Source organism: Antedon mediterranea, chromosome 5 (assembly GCF_964355755.1).
Source record: "Antedon mediterranea chromosome 5, ecAntMedi1.1, whole genome shotgun sequence".
Lineage (NCBI taxonomy): Eukaryota > Metazoa > Echinodermata > Crinoidea > Comatulida > Antedonidae > Antedon > Antedon mediterranea.
The window spans coordinates 27,735,243-27,753,635 of NC_092674.1; the positions used below are offsets into that span (position 1 = coordinate 27,735,243).

An 18,393-nucleotide genomic window follows, 5' to 3' on the forward strand; every position below is an offset into this window, starting at 1 on the left:
TCCCTTAAATGTTGATGTGGTCCCTAATATTGACTGGTAAAATATGCAAAATAAATACATTATTAAAAAGAGACCGGCTAAATATTTTCGTTTCAATGTTTTATATATTTCATTGATTTTTTTTTCAGATTAAGGTCTTTCTCGTTTGACAGCGCTCACCTCAAGCAGCAAAAGAACCTAACGTCTTTATCGATCCATTCCGTTAACATTCCTACAGCGTCCGGCTTGAACCATTTAGATCCAAGAGTACGCAACCAGAGTCTCAGTTTACACTCGTTGAACGGTGTCAAGATCGATAAAGAGATTAACACAGAAATGTCAGGCCCAGAAGTAGCTAAGCAGCTTCAACCTGGGATGAGGCCTAGATCTATTCAAGATCTACACACCCCTACCACCACAGTCACAAGGTCTAAAACCTTCTCTGCTCATCCTGGAACCCATTACATTTGTCAGGTATTTATACTAAAAATATATTTTGTATTTTGCTATTTTAGTAATTGTGATAATTGGATCAATATCACTAGACTACCTCACCCCAACCACTGACAAGGTACACCACCCCAACCACCGACAAAGTACACCACCCCAACCACCGACAAGGTACACCACCCCAACCACCGACATTGTACAATACCTCAACCACCGACAAAGTACAACACCCCAACCACCGACAAGGTACAGCACCCCAATCGCCATCAATGTACAACACCCCAACCACCACCAAGGTACAACACCCAAACCACCACCACCAAGGTACAGAACCCCAACCACCTCAAAATGTTAGTCAGAAGAGAATAAACAATTTACTAAAAATGTTTTTTTTATATAGCTAAATCGTAGTGATAGCGACAGTGCGATGCCGTTGTACAGAAAGCCATTTACCAGAAACTCAATAGACAGAAGAAGCATTCGATGGAAGAAGGTTTGTAATACCTCTATGTTATTTTCTTAAATAAGAAAGTGAAACAGATTGCAGTGGAGTCTTATATGCTTCAATAAAACCCATAATCTTATTCACCCTATTCTTCTTACAGTATCTCCACATATCGCATTATATGCCCAGTATCTTGGCAAATTTTGTAATACAAGGTCACATATGTATCACATGTATTTATGTATTGTTATTTGGCCTATTATACAGGCATCACATATGATAAATATTTTACACTGTATCACAGAATTAGCTTACGAAACTGTATAGATTATTGATACAGTACCCAGAATCTGCTAAATTGTTGATTCTGAACCTCATTCTAATAGGCTAATACATTAAGCTCTGTCTACACTATCAAACTTTATGTGACAACAAAAATATGATGATGTCATATTACTACCATACTTGGGTATATCACTAACATATTTAAGCATATCACTTATGTGCACATCAATTTTTGTCACATAAAGTTTGATAGTATAGATAGAGCTTTAGTTCTAAGGAAAGATGAATATCATTCCTATTTCTTAAATGTATATGCTACTAACCTCTTAGTAGTTCATGATTTTTAAACTTTAAACATGAACTTAAACATGAACATACATACCAGCATGTAATGAGGATGAGTCATGCCTTTGGATTGAATGTCATTTACCTTTCATGTAAACTCCTTACGGTATCATAACATTCTAAGTAAACCCACTCCATAAGTTAAACCGGTGTTATCATGCCATTCCTTTGAAATCGCCTCTCTGTGACATAGTGACAAGCTTATAAATGTCACCATGATAGTGGTGAAAGATAATAGTATTATTCATATCTAGTCATTCCTCTTTTATATAAACCTGTTTAATTCATCACCACTATCATGGCATACCAATGAAATCCCTCTGTCTTTCTGTCTGACATACGTGACATTTTTTACAAATGTCACTGCGTAACATTTTTTACAAATGTCACTGTGACAAAGGTGACAGGAGATGTTTTGTTGCCAGCCCCCACCCCTTTAAAAAATAAAATTCATAAATTATTATATTAAGTCAGACAAATTTCCTATCATTGACAAAATATATCTATCTGCACTACAAATAACAACACTGACTAGTTAGTCAAATGTTATGAAATGTTGTTTTAATTTATTTTGATCAATACTTATAATTTTAATTTCTGAATTTGTATCAATAATTGATACTGTAGTCCTAAATTTAAACAAAGAAAAATAAGCCTCTCTCAGCCTGTTTGTTAGTGGAGGTTTTGTCTCTGCTTAAAATAAAAAACGCACCTTAAACCATAGTTATTTTTTTTGTTATAGAGTAAAATTATTGAACCGCAGCAACCAGTATCGAGAGAGTCGTATCACAAAACATCATTGGATCTTGAGATGGACCTTCAAGCGTCACGTGTAAAACAGTTGAAGCTGAACGAGGAAATCGACAAACTACGGGAAATTAAACGATGTATGGAAGAAGCAAAAGTAAAAGGTATTATCATATAATTTTTTTTTTCATTTCATTTCTTCATTTTTTATATTTAGGTAAATTGTCAAGGATAACCATAAGCGAATTAATTCACTTGAAGATGGCAATCCTGTTCACAAGACAAACATATACACAAGATGCTCTACATAAAGTCTTGTTACAAGTCGTCTTTGGGAGTTGTAATTTAATCCTGACATGTGACAGGACTTGAACCCAGGACCCTTGGATTGGTGACCAAGCATCATAACCACCAAACCACAACTCCACTTCAATATATTGTTTGATACAGGCTTTGAAACCATTTTAAGGATTGAAATGACACTTTATAGAGATGCTGTCGAGGATTTGCAATTGCCTTTGCAGCATATTTTGTGATACTTCAGCCACTGTATAAATTAAATTAAAACAGTAAATTAAAACAAAATATTAAAGATAAATATTAACTTTATTTTTCTATAGGTGAAGTTAAAATGCCCGAAACAGTCAGCGAGAACAACCTAATGAAAAGGCTTCTTGTGGATGCGGAGATGGACGTGCTGCGGAGACATCAAAGTCACGAGGTAGTCCAGCAGGAGAAGAAGACGGATAGGTTAATGAAGAAAACCATTCAGGGAATGCATCAAATGACAAAAGATCCTAATAGTAATGCAGATATCACTAGGTTTAGGTAAGAAATCATTAATTAGCTACGTAACACAAATTAAGACTTTTATTGCATTAGTACCTCATCCTTCAGATGAGATGTAAAGTTGTTGGTCTTGAACACATAAAGCACTACCAAACTAGTTCGCACAAAAAGTGCGATGTACCTAAATATGGTAGTGATATGACATCATCTTGTCCATATATTGGGACATCAAATTTTGTCACATAATTTTGATAGTGTAGACAGGGAGAAGGGAATTGTTTCCATTGTGTTCCCGATGTGTACTGCTGGCTGCTATGGGTATGCGGAAGGCCTAATCCGAATTGCTTCAGTTTCCAGTTAAGCTTGGTGTGATTATGATTAAATTTAAAAAATAAAAAATTGTCACCACTGTTATTTTTATTCCTTTCAGAGAAAAGTTGGAATTCTTCACATCAACAGGGGGACAAGCATTGCCACAGAAATATTAGTAAATATATTGAGAGGTAGATAGCAGACAGTATAGGTGCTTTGATGGAAATCTCGGGGACAAATTTGTTGATGCCTTTTCTCTTTATCCTCACCACATCATGTCTATTGGTACAGTCTCCCAAACTTCAAATTCATTTGCTAGCTACATCTACATAGAAAACGTCATTGGGTTTAGATAGGACATACATGATTCCATCATATATTTTTTTTTTAATGTTGGTGTACATTATTGTTTTATGTTAAGCTCTGTCTATCTAGTTTGACAAAAAAGTGTGATGTGCCCAAATATGGTAGTGATAGTGATATGACATCATCATGCCCAAAAGTGGGCACATCACATTTTGTTGTCATATATTAGGTTTGATAGTGTAGACAGAGTTTTAGGAAAATTATTCTATGCCAACATTTTTACTAAATCTTCATGTCAAATATTGGTTGTAACATTCCAAGAAAAATGAAGTGAATTATTTTTACAATTCCTGAATTTAGGACGTTTTGACAAAAGTAATTTATACTGGTATCCAGTATAATTTACAGTACATTGGATATTTCATTTATTTTTCTTTACTAAGCAAAGTAGTCAGTGCTTTCATTTTTTGCCAATCACTTTTATATAAATAATAATGTAATTTTAATATAACGTTGTACATGGATGTATCTAAAAAAGCTGCAGATGGGTTACAAATAATTACTTATTAGTTGAAAGATGTTTAAATAATACTAGCTGTTTACAAGAGGCTTTATTTAGTGGGAAATTAAGTGATACGCCTTAAGGTTGTGTGAAATATGTTTAGGGTGGATAACCACGTCCATCCATCTGACACACCTATGCCCATATAATAATTATTAATACTGTGTTAAAATATAAAACATTCATGTTTAATCAATTTAATAAATTTTAATATTATTAGTAAATTACAAGCTAAAATAAATTTTCTGAAAATTTTAATATTTAAAGATTTAGAAGATTACAAGTAAGAAATCATCTTAAATCCATTTGTAACCATTTATGATATATTAGTTTCATTTTAATTGTTTTTTTAATAATATTTTGCTACTTTTATTAGTGAAACTTGTATAGTGAAATAATTTGTTTAATTTAATTGTTTATATTTTTACTTGTATAACAAACTTTGTCTGGTACAAAGAAATCAAATTTGCATAAATGTAAATGAGGCTAATGAATAAATTTAAACATTTTAAAATAATTTAGATGATAAAATCACAATTTAGAAGAATTAGAATTAGTAACATTAGATGTTGAATCAATATTACATATTTTATCATTTTTCCCACATTTGCCATTTTTAGATTAAAAACACATTTATTTAACATTTATTTTTCACCAGTTCTTCAATCAGCTATGTAAAAATGTTACAGCAATTACTGCAGTAACTAAATTTTAAGTTATGTTTATCCAATTATAAAATCATATGTTGTCGCAATAACACAATGTATTAGAAAATAATGTAATAATAGATCACCCAAATGAGGGTTTTTAATCTGTAAATAATGTATACTTACGCCTCAAAGACAAGCATTATGTATAAGTACAAAATGTAATCATATTTTAAGTATATTACGGTACATCACCTTGAAGGATAAACCTTTTAAATTACCAAAGTTTAAAATGCTTTAATAATATCTTTCCTTAAAGATTTTTAAAAGTTCAACTTGCTGAATCAAAACAACTTGACAGTAATACCTTTATGCATTCCCAATATTGTGTACATTGTTATCATAATGTATTATTTAATGTTAATGGTCAAACAATGTAGCAATTAATATAGTAGAAAGCTGATTGCAGAAAACGATCTGTAGAAACCTAGCAGAACGTGGTCTGACAGAACGCTATCTGTAGAAACCTTGCAGAACGCTGTCACTCTAGCAGAACGTGATCTGACAGAACGCTATCTGTAGAAAACTTTTTTCACGAACACTGTCTGACAGAACGCGATCTGTAGAAACCTTGCAGAACGTGGTCTGACAGAACGCGATCTGTAGAAAACTGCTTTCAGAACGCTGTCTGACAGAACACGATCTGTAGAAAACTACTTGCAGAACGCGATCTGTAAAAATTGGTTTGCAGAACGCGATCTGTAGAAATCTGTTTGCAGAACGCGATCTGTAAAAATTAGTTTGCAGTAGGCTACGCGATCTGTAGAAATCTGTTTGCAGAAAACGATCTGTAGAAATCTGTTTGCAGAACGCTGTCTGTAGACCTTTCTGTTCTTAATGTAAAGAAAATACCTTAATGTCAGTTTAGAATAAGTTTTTAGAAGAATTTTAAAATATGAGGTTGTGTAACCAGTATTGGCAGGCCCAACACGAAATTTATGTAAATACTTTGACTATTCACTTTTAAATCAGACAGTTGATAACCACTGTTCGGTAGCTTGTATTCATACGGAGTTGGGAGGGTAGAGAGGGGTAACCACTGTTCCTTAGCTTGTAGTCATACGAAGTTAGGAGGGTAGGGATGGGTTAATGGCACAGGCAACAGCTAAAATATACTTTTTTGCGTTGGCATTGTAATAAAATTATGTTAACAAATATCACTAAAACAAGAGGGGTAAAAAGTATAAATTATGTATGAAAAATACTCCCTTTTAAAATAAGTTTGTATAATAACCTTAGATATAAACAGAAGACTATTTTGGTGTACAGATTATATTTAAAAAGCTCTTCTAGTTGATATGGGTGTTTTTCCACCGATTTGACATCTTTGTAATATTTTGTAAAGAAATTCTGTAATAATAAATTTCAAAAGTAAATGCGCGCGTCCGTGTTTTTTTTTATTTGTTTATTTATGTTTAGTTATTTACCTGGGTAAGTTACTGTATAGCTAATTTTGGTATGTAGATCACCAATTTACCCGGATGATCTGCGCTTGCGAGCCGGGCATGTTCGTTGGTTTCACGGGCATATTATCGCTAACTTAGGTGGGTGCGTATCACTTTGCGCGGGTAAATATCTAAGCCTGATTTTGAAATGACAAATGCGAATCGGAACAATACACAATACGTCGATGCTGCTATAGTTCAATGCGATTATGTGACGCGGCGCCCTCGGATGATTTAAAATTTCAATACCGTGGTCAGTTGATCCGAATGATGACACACAATTGATAATTTACTTGTGTCTGATGCATAAGCAATGAGTGTAGTTATTGGAATTAACAAGAACTTGATTAATTTTGAAGCATGATTGAAGTAAAATCAAACGGAAACCGGCTGTGATTTCAACTTTATTGTATTTTGGTCGTTTGAGAGATTACACACGCGCCTATATCGGACCACAAGCATTTCGTTGTTAGTAGTGTATTTTTAATGTACACAAGCATTTTGTGATTACAATTTTGTAATGAAACTGGTATTTAATTGGTTTACCAGATACTTTTACATGTATATGATATTGATCTTTGCAACTGTGTGAAGTGAATGTTATATTCAAGTATTATATTACGGTGCATTACTGGATTTTAATTTAATGGTTTTCAACAATATTCGTATGTATTTAGTTATTTACTGAATTCTATCTTCGTGTACGATGTTTAAATTGTTTACATAAGCGCATTGTAGGAAGTGCTGACGACATCCAACTGTTTCGATTGTATCGGTTTAAAAGTACAGTGTAATGTCTAAAACCTAACAGGCTTGCTAGGCCTAACAATGCTGATGTTTATGCTTTTGTTTCAATTGTTTTATTATTCAATCATGCCAGATAATTAATTGACTTTCTGTACCAGGATATAACTTACAAAAAATAAGAAACTTTGAACACAATACAAGAATAATATACAGGACTGAAGACTTCAAGTAAACTCAATACAAAAGTCATTAATATCCTGTATTTTTTTCACAACGCAATTGCTGAGAACTGTTTCGTCTCTGTGATAATATGTTTACATTAGTGTGTTTATAGAGATATATACTACAATATCTATATGGATTGTTACAGGTAGTTTAGTTCAGTGATTTAAAACGTGCCTGAATAATTTCTGAATGAAAGAACGATAGAATATTACTAATAGGAAACTACTCTCCTTATCCGTATAATCCATGCAATATCCGGAATACATTTGAATTAAGGAGCTATTTCACTGATATGAAGAAAAATTACGAAATACAACCTGATTATTATTTTCAAGATGATTAATTAGTATTCATTTTTATGATTTTGTCAACCAAAAGGCATGAACTTCTGTTCCGGGTGTCTTGACACGTCTACGATCGATCAAACACAACATTGTTATTTACTTATAATTCACGGCTTAGATGTTTTTAATATATTCTCAAGAACCTAGGTGTTGTTGAATATCGTTATCAATACGTTTTTCCGGGTCTATGACATTTTTACTGTCGTAGCAAACGTATTGCTGGTTGCAGTTTGATGTTAACTATGGAATTAATAAGACTATATTCTTAAGAGGCGCAATTATCTTACAACTTCCTTCACAATAGGGAACTGTGGCGCTTGGCCTTCACAAACATTTTACAGGGAACTGTGTGGCACTTGGCCTTTACAAACATTTAACAGGGAACTGTGGTCACACTTATAAGAGCAATTGGAACCAAGGCCTACTATGGACGCGGTAGGATTGGAAATAAACTCGACAGAACTGGAAGATGATGAATACCATGTAATTTCCATAGTCTTCCAGGCTGGGATAATGCTACTTATTATTATAGCAGGGTTGGTAGGAAATGCTGTCACGCTTTGCGCTTTGATGATAAACACTACACTGCAAACCAAATCTTACGTGTTTGTGGCTAATTTAGCCGTTGCGGATATATTAAACTGTTTACTAGGAATGCCGGTGATTTTTGTGTCTTCAATTCTGAATAAGTGGGTTTTTGGTGACGCGTTGTGTGTCGTCATGGGTGCAACAACAGTATTATTTTGTTTAGCAAGTTTGCTGACGCTATGTGCAATATCAATTGAACGCTATGTGTGCATTACGGCTCCATTAAAATACGAAGCAATATTAACAGAAAACAGGTTAAAGTTGTTAATTTTCTGGACATGGTTTCAAGCGTTGATCTTCGCGCTTTTTCCAATTTTTGGATGGTCAGTGTACGTTTACACGCCAAACGAATTTTTGTGTACTGCGGCGTGGAATAAAAATATATCGTACACTATCCTTCTGTTTATTACATGCATTATTGGACCATTCATATTTATGGTGTTTGCCTATCTGAAAATATTAAAAGTTGCGCGTACGCAGCTTCGTAAAGTAGCGGCGCAAGATCGCGGACTATCTTCTGCCGCAGACAAAACCAAGTTACGTAAGGAGACAAAAGCCGCGTTCACACTGTTAATCGTGATCGGAACATTTCTCGTTTGTTGGATACCGCACGTGATCAGTATGGCGTGCGTGATGTTTGAGAATTGTCCTTTGCCCGATTGGTATTTTACGATAAGTACGTGGTTAGCTATGGCTAATTCTGCGTGCAATCCACTCATTTACGGCATTCTTAACAAAACATTTAGAACCACGTGCATTGCGATATTCCGAAGGCGGCGTCTAAATCGAATGCATATAATTTCAAAGAGTGCGTGCAACAATTTATCACTTCGAAATAATTCATGTAGGCCTAAGCAATTTGATAAAGCTATAACTGGAAATAAAAACATTTAAGAATTTCTTCAATGTCGTGCCCGTCACAATCAACTGTATATTCTAAATATATAGATCTCGCTTTTATTTTGTAAAAGATATTTTACAAAAGCACTATCTATCTATATCAAACTTTATGCACCGGTGCTTTATGTGACAAAAAATGTCATGTGCCCATATATGGACGTGGTGTTGTCATATCACTACCATATTTAAGCATATCACTACCATATTTGAGCACATCACACTGTTTTGTCACATCAATCGAGTTTGATAGTGTAGACAGAGCTTTATAAAATACAACAACGTTAGACGTTGTAAACAGTTGTCGTGATTTTAAAATTGCTAATCTTGGTAAACAACGGTCAATGCCAAATTGTATATATGAATCATTGTACTTTTCCTGTATCATCATTGATTTAATGTTGAATTGTATACTATATAGGGGTCTCCAAGTTCCGGGAGATATTTTTAGAAAGTATGTTAATAGATAAAATTTACACACGATCAACTAATTTAGGCACCCTTTACAGAATTAATCCTGGGCGTTTTCGAATAAATATGGTATCTGTAAAAAAAAATTCTCAGTGAATCTTATCTAATAGCAGCAGACGCACAAATATTTACATTAAATAGTAAAATAATATTTACAGTAAATGGTAAAATAATATTTACAATAAATAATAAAATGATCAAATTAATTAAAGTCTCGTTCAATTGTGTGTTCATGTCTTTTTGATTTGTTTACAGTAGGCTATACAAGCTATTGTCTGTAATTAATTACAGTTTTATCACATTTGAATAATCAATAGGACAATCAACGTTATATAAATAATATATCATTGCAGATGTGCTGCTTTTTAACTACTGTGCTGGCCAAAGCCTTTGATCGCGACAATATGTTTTCGATAGTTCTCTAACATATGGTATTCCAATCGTGTTTTTTTTCTTGGATATTGTTTATTAACCCAAGATTATGGCAAGATGAGACGGTCAGTCTGTGTCTCCGTATAGAACTTAAGACAAAATCTTATTTAATTAGTTAATTAAATAACACGTATAAAGCGAGTCAGAAGGGATCGGCCGTGTATTAATTATTTTTCAACAATCATGAATTAAGGAACGTCGTTAAGTTTATATGGACAAAGCTTACAATACATGATCAGGGGAACATGGTTACGGTCGAGTATAATGCTTGGTTCCCACTAGGACGCAACGCTAGCGTGTGTTGACCAATGACAAGCGACAGCGCGAATAATCCATCGCTTGTGATTGGTCAAATCACTTACGTTGCGTTACGTCCTTGTTTTGCGTCTCTAGTGGGAAGCAAGTATAACGAAGAATATCGTTAATTTCTCATGAGGATACGATGATCGATATCCTATCAGAAAATTGTATTTCAATATGATAGTAAAGCAGATTTGAAGTGTGTACGTGATCTAACTAACAGTAATTATCAATAGCAAACGTCATAATGGTCAGTACATTACTTAAAAATAAACACTCAAGTATATACATATATATACTTAGATGATTCAGTTCCCAGCCAATTAGATCAATCAAAGTTGTGCGAGCAAAGTAATAAACAAACAAGATTTTTCAGGGGCCGCGGATTTATGCGCGTACTGCATGCAATATTATTACTTTGCCGCCGCCCGAAATGTCCTGTTTTTTTTTCCCCATTCAGTTGTAATTGTCGCCCGAGATTAAACAAAAGAAAGACATACGGTTACTGTGACAACGATCATCGTCGAGCGATACGTGCCTGTAAATAAAGAGTTGCGAACTTGAATTGCCTATTTTCACCTGAAAAATAAACGCATTTTGGTCCCTGGCTGTAACATGATATTGACGCGTGTATCGTACTCATACAGCGAGCTGGAGCACAAAAAAATACGTACAAAGGAGACCGCCAGACAATCGCGTATATTGCGTATTATTATACGTAAACAATAAAACGCCTTGGTGTGGCTATATAGTATCATCATCAATAGAGGATATGTTAATATTAATTAACTGGCTGTGGTAACTGTACTGTAGTTACATTATAACAACCGATTTTTTAGGCCACCCACTGATACGTACTCAACTGTATCAATACCTATTTATATTGATATATTTAATTTCTTCAACAAATTGATGTAAATTAATGTTGAGCTATAAGCATTGAATTTCGGGGCTTCCCCAAGAGGTACGTTGAACTTGAACGCAACGCAATCAAAACAAAATAGTGACTGAATGAAATCAGCAACAAAATGTTATATCGTCCTGTAATTAGTCACGTGTGTTTATTGGAGTGAAGTATGTTCGTTTTGCTCATTGGTAGCATGCTATATATGAGTGTCTTTTCCTGCAAATTAAAGGTGCCATTTATCATGAATTTTATGTGCGAGAGCACCATTTCCGGCCATCTGGGGCGTCATTAAAGTTCGCTTCGCCACACAGGTCCTGTCGACGGCCCTGGACAAACACTTTTTCAGCCGTGTGCAAACGCTGACTTGCGCGAAGCGCCCTGTTGTGACGCTTTTACTCAAAATAAGCCTATGGGGGAAAATGTCACCTTTTAGTAGGCCTACCTCAGTTTTCATATTTAAAATATCAATTTTTAATACATTTATAATAACGTGAGAGTGCCATTTCTAACCATCTAGGGTTGTTATATTTTCAAACTCGCCTCGACTCGGCCCCAACCATGATTTTGGTGTGGACTCTCTACAGTTGCGAGAGAAAGACCTGAAAACAAGTTACCGTCCTTTTGCTGAAGAATATACCGTATTACTTTTATGATTGTTTGCAAAATAGCGTCCTCAATTTTCAAGTTATGATTTCATTTATTTCAAATAACTTAGGGTACCATTAGACCACGAATTTTGATTTTAGGAAAATCTATTTTTGACGTCACAAAATCTCGAGTTTTCTATAAATTCAGTATGGTCCGAAATACTGAACAGCACGCCCTCTGTCGCTATCTGTATTTTGCCAAGTATTATTAAGGCCCATTTACATTTAGGGCGATGATGATCGACGATAAATCGAAAAATATGCATTTTTCATACCTGAAACAAAGGAAATTTAAAAAGTTCATCCTAGAACTATAGGATAACCATCTCTGCTGCCTTTGATGAAAATTATATTTTCACACATCCAATCAAATGACGTCATGATTGGTTAGACAATACAAGGATTGTATTGATCATGACGTCATTTGATTGGATTTAATAAAAACTCAACTATATCAAAGATAGCATAAATGATTATCCTATAGTTCTAGAATAAAAACTTCACAAATTTCTATTGTTTTTGAAAAATGTATGTTTATCTATTTATCGTCGATCGTTATCGTTCTAGTGTAAATGGGCCTTTAGTCCAGAGAGTTGTAAAATAATAATACTGTATTTTTACAACTCCCTGATTAGTCTGCCCATGGAAATCCTAATTCTCCATGTTCTGCCAGTGTGTTGTTGTTGTAAACCCTCCAGGTGTTTCTTTTATTAAGAAGATTTATATCAAACGGTAATTGATTCAAATAGCTTATTTTAAAGCAATATGCCTTTGTTGACTCGATCAGGCCTACATGATATTGCAAATTGAAAAACATCAATATTTCTTCATTTACATAGATTAAAAATACATGTTGTAATATTCGATGATAGGCCTGCTCATAGTATTAATTGACGTAAAGAGAATGCATTAAAACATGCATATGTAAATGTGTTATTCTAAGCAATAACACTGTCACTAAATGATGGCCATATTGTTTTTTTATGAGGGAAAATTCGGGAAAATTGAGAACCCAAAAATCCTAAAATGCTATATACGTAGGCCTACAAACTTGTTTTCACCTAGGCGAACCTAACGCGCGCTAAACCCTCCCTTAAAGCGTGGTTCCCACTAGCGACGCAACGGAAGGACGTAACGCAACGCAAGTGAATTGACCAATCACAAGCGATGGCTTATTCGCTTGTGATTGCTAACTGTCTATAACTTCGCTTGTCATTGGTTAAAACGCTTGCGTTGCGTTTACGTTCTAGTGGGAACCACGCTTTAGCTTGGTTCCCACTAGGACGTAACGCAAAGACGTAAACGCAACGCAAGCGTGTTGACTAATGACAACTGACAGTTCGAATGATTCATCGCTTGTGATTGGTCAATTCAATTGCGTTGCGTTACGTCTTCGTGTTGCGTCTCTAGTGGAAACCAAGCATAACTCTTATTGATAACAAACTTAAACAGCTAAATTTCAAACTGTTGCATTGTATTATTCGTACCAATAGAAGGCTCTTTAAATGGAATATTAATAATACAGACACTTGCCTGCAATGTAATGTAATAGAAGATGATAAACACTTCTTTTACCAATGTACTGAAGCAAATGAGTTATGGAAATACATTAATGTTTATACCACATATAAGTTTGGAATTGAGGCAAACTTTCAAAATATTGTACTCGGTACCGGAAACAGATATGTTGACCACATGTTCTCTCTTGGATGCTTCTGTATCTATAAAGCACACATTTTGAAAAAAGTAAAGAAATGGAATTATGGTTCACTTTCTCGCCTCTTTTTGGCAGAAAAAAATAATAGGTTATACCTTAACCGACTATTATAATACGGTATATTCAACAGAGGTTTATATAACGCTGTGCAATGCCAATAGGTGGTTAAATCTTTATATAGAATTATTAAAAAAAAAAAAAATGAAAATAAATGAAATAAATATTAAAAACAAAACGAAACGTAACATATAAGTAAGCAACAAATATAACCATGAGACATAAAACTAAAACACAAGAGTAAGGAAAGAATTTTTTTTTTTTAAGCTTACTATAAAATTATTTGAATTTTATATTTTTATTTATGTTCTTATTGTAAAAAAAAGAATTAAGAATAATAATTTTATTGCATTTTATATATTGTAAATATTTATTTATTTATATACCTTTGTCGTGGGTATGTATGTATGCATGTGTGCAATCATGTACTCGAATATATGCACTTGTGTGTTTTGTACAGAGACATAGACCTATTGTAGAAAGGAATAGTTAAAATAAAAGAAAATAATGAAAAAAGTGGATAATACATATAAAAGTATAAAGTATATATATATATATATATATATATTTGACCGAATTGTTTCGATCAAATCGTACTAAAGATAAAAGAAAGTACAAGAAAATAACAGAACAGAATAACAAGGGAATATATATTTGGATGAAGTGTAAAATCATTGTATTGATCATTTGAGAATGAAATGAATAAAATAGTGGTTAACGCCACAAAAGAGAAAAAAAAAAACTCTTATTGGCTGTGTATTTTTAGTACTGTGCATAATTATGCGCATAGAACAAACGCTTTGGATTCCTGCGAAAACATTTGGCATTTAAAACATGAACTACCAGTAACTAATAAATATGACATGAATTGCGGTGGATTTTGTTAGCATTCATTAAAGATGTATTGTCCCCCAAAAACATGAAAAATGAAAATTAATTAAATCAGACTTTGAATATATTATTTTGTAGTTTTAATAAAGTTAATCACTTCCATAGAAAAAAACGAAAAAAAAAAAATTATGTTTTCACTTAGAAAATGACACAATAAATGGTTAAATTCAACCAAAAATCCATTGGCTGGCAGCCAATTTGACCATTTTTTGCTTTAAATTACGTTTTTTTAGGTCAATACATATTTTTTCGATCCAATTTTTGGTCAAAGTGGATACCTATATGTTACATTAATATGGAATATTCAACAAAAAATGTTATAAGCACTTTTTTCAGGGTGACAATACATCTTTAATTAGTCTTTATGGAAGCAATCTAATAAACTGTATTGTAAATAAACAGTAAATTATTAAAATATAAATTGGAATCGATGTTGATGCTACTAAAACTAGATAATGATTAATGATTTCGGTCCGGTACAGATTCGTCTCAACTAGCCATAAACCTATTTTTCATTAGGCGAATGTGTTTGCGTGCGAATCGACAGCGTCAGCCTATACGCCTGCGCAGAGAAGGATTTGGAAGATGAATACGTATTCGATTTCGTTTAAGCCCACGCTTCAGACTCGCGTGAACAAATTTGGCTAGTGAAAAATCGGCTTTATTAACGGTTTTATGAAAGAATGAAGAAGTTCGTGTCTTGGCAGAACATCGTACCAAAATTCATTTTCATTGGTTTTTCGACATTGCACTTTAAGTTCTACTGTTCTGTTCATTAAATTGATTTTTTAAGTCTATTAAAAACTAATTTCGTATTATGTTTACAATTTAGTTCGTGTTAAAACATGAGGGAATTATTTAGGCCTTCCTGGTGTAATAGTTAACATGTAATTAAGCCTATCGCAAATTGGAACTCGTTAAATGCTCGTTAAAAACTAAATATTGCCAGTATAACATTTTTAGTCGTGTGCAAACGCGACTCTACAGCTCTCTATGTCGGTCGGTTTATCGGTAAACAATATTAATAACTCAAATTTAAGCACACGACTGCAGCCATGTATATGGCCTTGTTATTATTTAGGAACATTGCCTCTAACGCGTGGTTCCCACTAGAACGCAACGCAGTGACGTATTGCCGAAAAGTGCTGTATTGCGTAATCACAAATGGGAACCGACGACGCAACAGTGCTGCAAACATCGTAGGTTTGATTTCACGCAGGCGGGGTGCAAAAACAATTATTGATAGAGCATTTTCTTACGTTGCGTAGGTTGTTTGCGCTACGTTGCAACGCTAGTGGGAATCAAGCTTTAAGCTTGGTTTCCACTAGGACGTAGCGCAAGTACGTATAAACCCCAACGCAAGTGAGTTGACCAATGACAAGCGACAGTTGGAATAATCAATCGCGCGCTTTTGATTTGTCATTTCCTTATACGTTGCGGCGTTTGTGGGAACCAAGCTTTATTGCGCCCTCGCAGTATCTATGAGTTTGCTTCATAAATATGCATGAAATTCTGTGACGACACAGTTTTCACTTTTTACGTCGCTTTCTATTCTAAGAATGAATTCAGGTGGAAATTTAATACTAGACTTTCCCACTGTGGCGCCCCCTACAAATGTAGTCTTTGTAACAATCGAATTATCGGAAGTGAGACTATTAATACACTTTAAAGCATGAAGATGTCCAGTGCATAGGTATCCTGTATGTATGCCTTGGTACTATATTTCACTTCTGGAAATTCTACAAGGTTACAGCTTGAATTTTTAAAACTATACAAAGTGAAGCTAGACCAATAATATAAGCTGTCGAGAAATGTCCGTAAGCCTAGTAATAGGCCTGTCTTCGTAAGTTTAGTAGCGGTTTATGTTATTCATGTGATTGGGGATTATGTTATTGCCTTGTATACGTGTGTTACTAGGACATGAATGCTTTTCAACTGTTCCTGTTGTTGTTTAAACTTGAAGAATGAATTCTACGGATATTGAGTCATCGGCAACGGTGACTACAATAAGAACGCTAATACTCTGTATTATTATGCTACTTACAATTATTGGAAATTCGTTTACGCTTGCCATGATTTATTTGAACGAATCGCTTCACACGAAAACGTACATCTTCGTCGTAAATCTAGCGATTGCTGATCTTTTAAACGGTCTGCTAATCGTGCCTATCATGTTCACTGCTTCTGTATCTGGCGAATGGCCATTCGTGTTATGGTTTTGTCAAGTTTCAGGAGTTATCACAGCTCAACTTTGTCTGACAAGCATCGCTACATTATGTGCAATTGCCCTTGAACGATATCATTCCATTATCAATCCTTTGGTTTACGAATCCAAAATGAGTAACACAAATGTTGTTATTTTACTGAGTTGGACGTGGGTTCAACCTTTTATATTTTCAATGCTACCGATATTAGGATGGGGTTCGTACGTTTATGTGCCGTTTATTTTTACCTGTGTGACCCCGTGGGGAGAAAACCCAACTTTTACAATAGCTTTATTTCTGTCATGCATGTTTATTCCGTATGCAGTGACGGTTAAAATATATTACCATATAGGTAGATTGACATTCCGTCAACTCAAACAAGTTAATCTGACTAATTCCGTACCAAAGTCGACAACAAATGATAGCAGTCGATTGAAAGCCGAGTTTAAATCCGCCTTAGTGTTTGCAATTGTACTCGGAACATTTACCATATGTTGGTTCCCGTACCAAATCATCATGGTTTGCCAGTTAAGCAACGCGACGTTACCTAACTGGTTCTTGACCGTTGCCGCGTGGTTAGCGGTACTAAACTCGTCATGTAACCCAATCATTTACTGCTTAATGAATAGGCAATTTAGAAACGGGTTTCGGAAATGTATGCGACAATTAGGTCTACGCTCAACATAAAATGACAGACATGATAACATTTTGCCAGTGTGACATTTTACAAGATCGTAGAAACGTAGAAGAACGAAACTGAGTTATTTCGTCGTCAACATGTACGTCAACGACGTAACGAAGAATCTTATAATAAATAAGAAATAATATATAACAAATACAAATTTTACGCTAACATTTAAACGTTGATATTTTACGCACAGGTTTTGTACGCGGCCGTCTTTGGCACAACGCATCTTGCTAGTAAAATAGTTTTTCCTGGACTAAATTTTAGTTTTTAAAATGTTTCGTAGTAGGCCTACTGTGATAAGTATTTATAGTTGTTTATAACTTGTATTCTTCATAATTATATAGGCCAAGGCCTAATTTCTATTATTACCGAAATGCATTGTAGTAATGTATATGTACCGGTATTAAGGAAAGTCAAATTTCCAGTTACTTGATCAATGCAAAATCTTTGTATAAATGTAGTCCATGACGAGCTCCAATTCCACCACTATCGATCATATCATTTTATCATTGAAAGAGCATAATATAGTATCCTATTACACATATTAAAGATGTATTGTCCCTATGAAAAAATAATTATTTACATTTTTTGTTGTTGAATATGCCATTTTAAGTTCACATAATAATTATCCACTTTGAACAAAAAATAGGTCAAAAAAATTATTTGCCTAAAAAAAATGTAATTTAAAGCAAAGATTAGTCAAATTGGTTGAATTTAACAAGTTATTTTGTCATTCTATAAAGGGAAACATTTTTTTTTTCTACGGAAGTGATAACTTCATTAAAACTTCAAAATACAAAGTGTGATTTAAATATTCTTCATTTTTCATGTTTTTGGGGGACAATACATCTTGAAGTGTCTATAAACTTAATGTTGATCAATTAGTTATTTTGGTTCATAATATAT

At 34.0% G+C, this 18,393-nt stretch overlaps 3 protein-coding genes across 4 annotated transcripts in view; all 3 read left to right on the forward strand.

Annotated features, from left to right (window-relative positions):
- Positions 1-6,262, forward strand: part of LOC140050203 (protein WWC2-like) — a 30,986-nt gene extending 24,724 nt beyond the window's left edge. For both annotated transcript variants that reach the window (XM_072095293.1, XM_072095294.1), the window contains 5 exons: positions 129-453; positions 830-922; positions 2,247-2,415; positions 2,872-3,079; positions 3,471-6,262. In XM_072095293.1, the coding sequence (XP_071951394.1) occupies positions 129-453; positions 830-922; positions 2,247-2,415; positions 2,872-3,079; positions 3,471-3,528 (853 nt within the window). In that variant the 3' untranslated portion in view covers positions 3,529-6,262. The remainder of the gene's footprint in view (positions 1-128; positions 454-829; positions 923-2,246; positions 2,416-2,871; positions 3,080-3,470) is intronic.
- Positions 6,263-6,299: 37 nt separating this feature from the next.
- LOC140050205 (G-protein coupled receptor 161-like) lies at positions 6,300-11,320 on the forward strand. The gene has a single exon (XM_072095297.1). It carries the CDS (start codon positions 8,115-8,117, stop codon positions 9,168-9,170), a length of 1,056 nt encoding a protein of 351 aa, XP_071951398.1. The 5' UTR covers positions 6,300-8,114; the 3' UTR covers positions 9,171-11,320.
- A 4,303-nt stretch (positions 11,321-15,623) lies between these two features.
- On the forward strand, positions 15,624-18,148 carry LOC140050207 (histamine H2 receptor-like). Its single transcript, XM_072095300.1, has one exon. The coding sequence runs from the start codon at positions 16,560-16,562 to the stop codon at positions 17,484-17,486; it is 927 nt and encodes a 308-aa protein (XP_071951401.1). The 5' UTR covers positions 15,624-16,559; the 3' UTR covers positions 17,487-18,148.
- Positions 18,149-18,393: the final 245 nt, after the last annotated feature.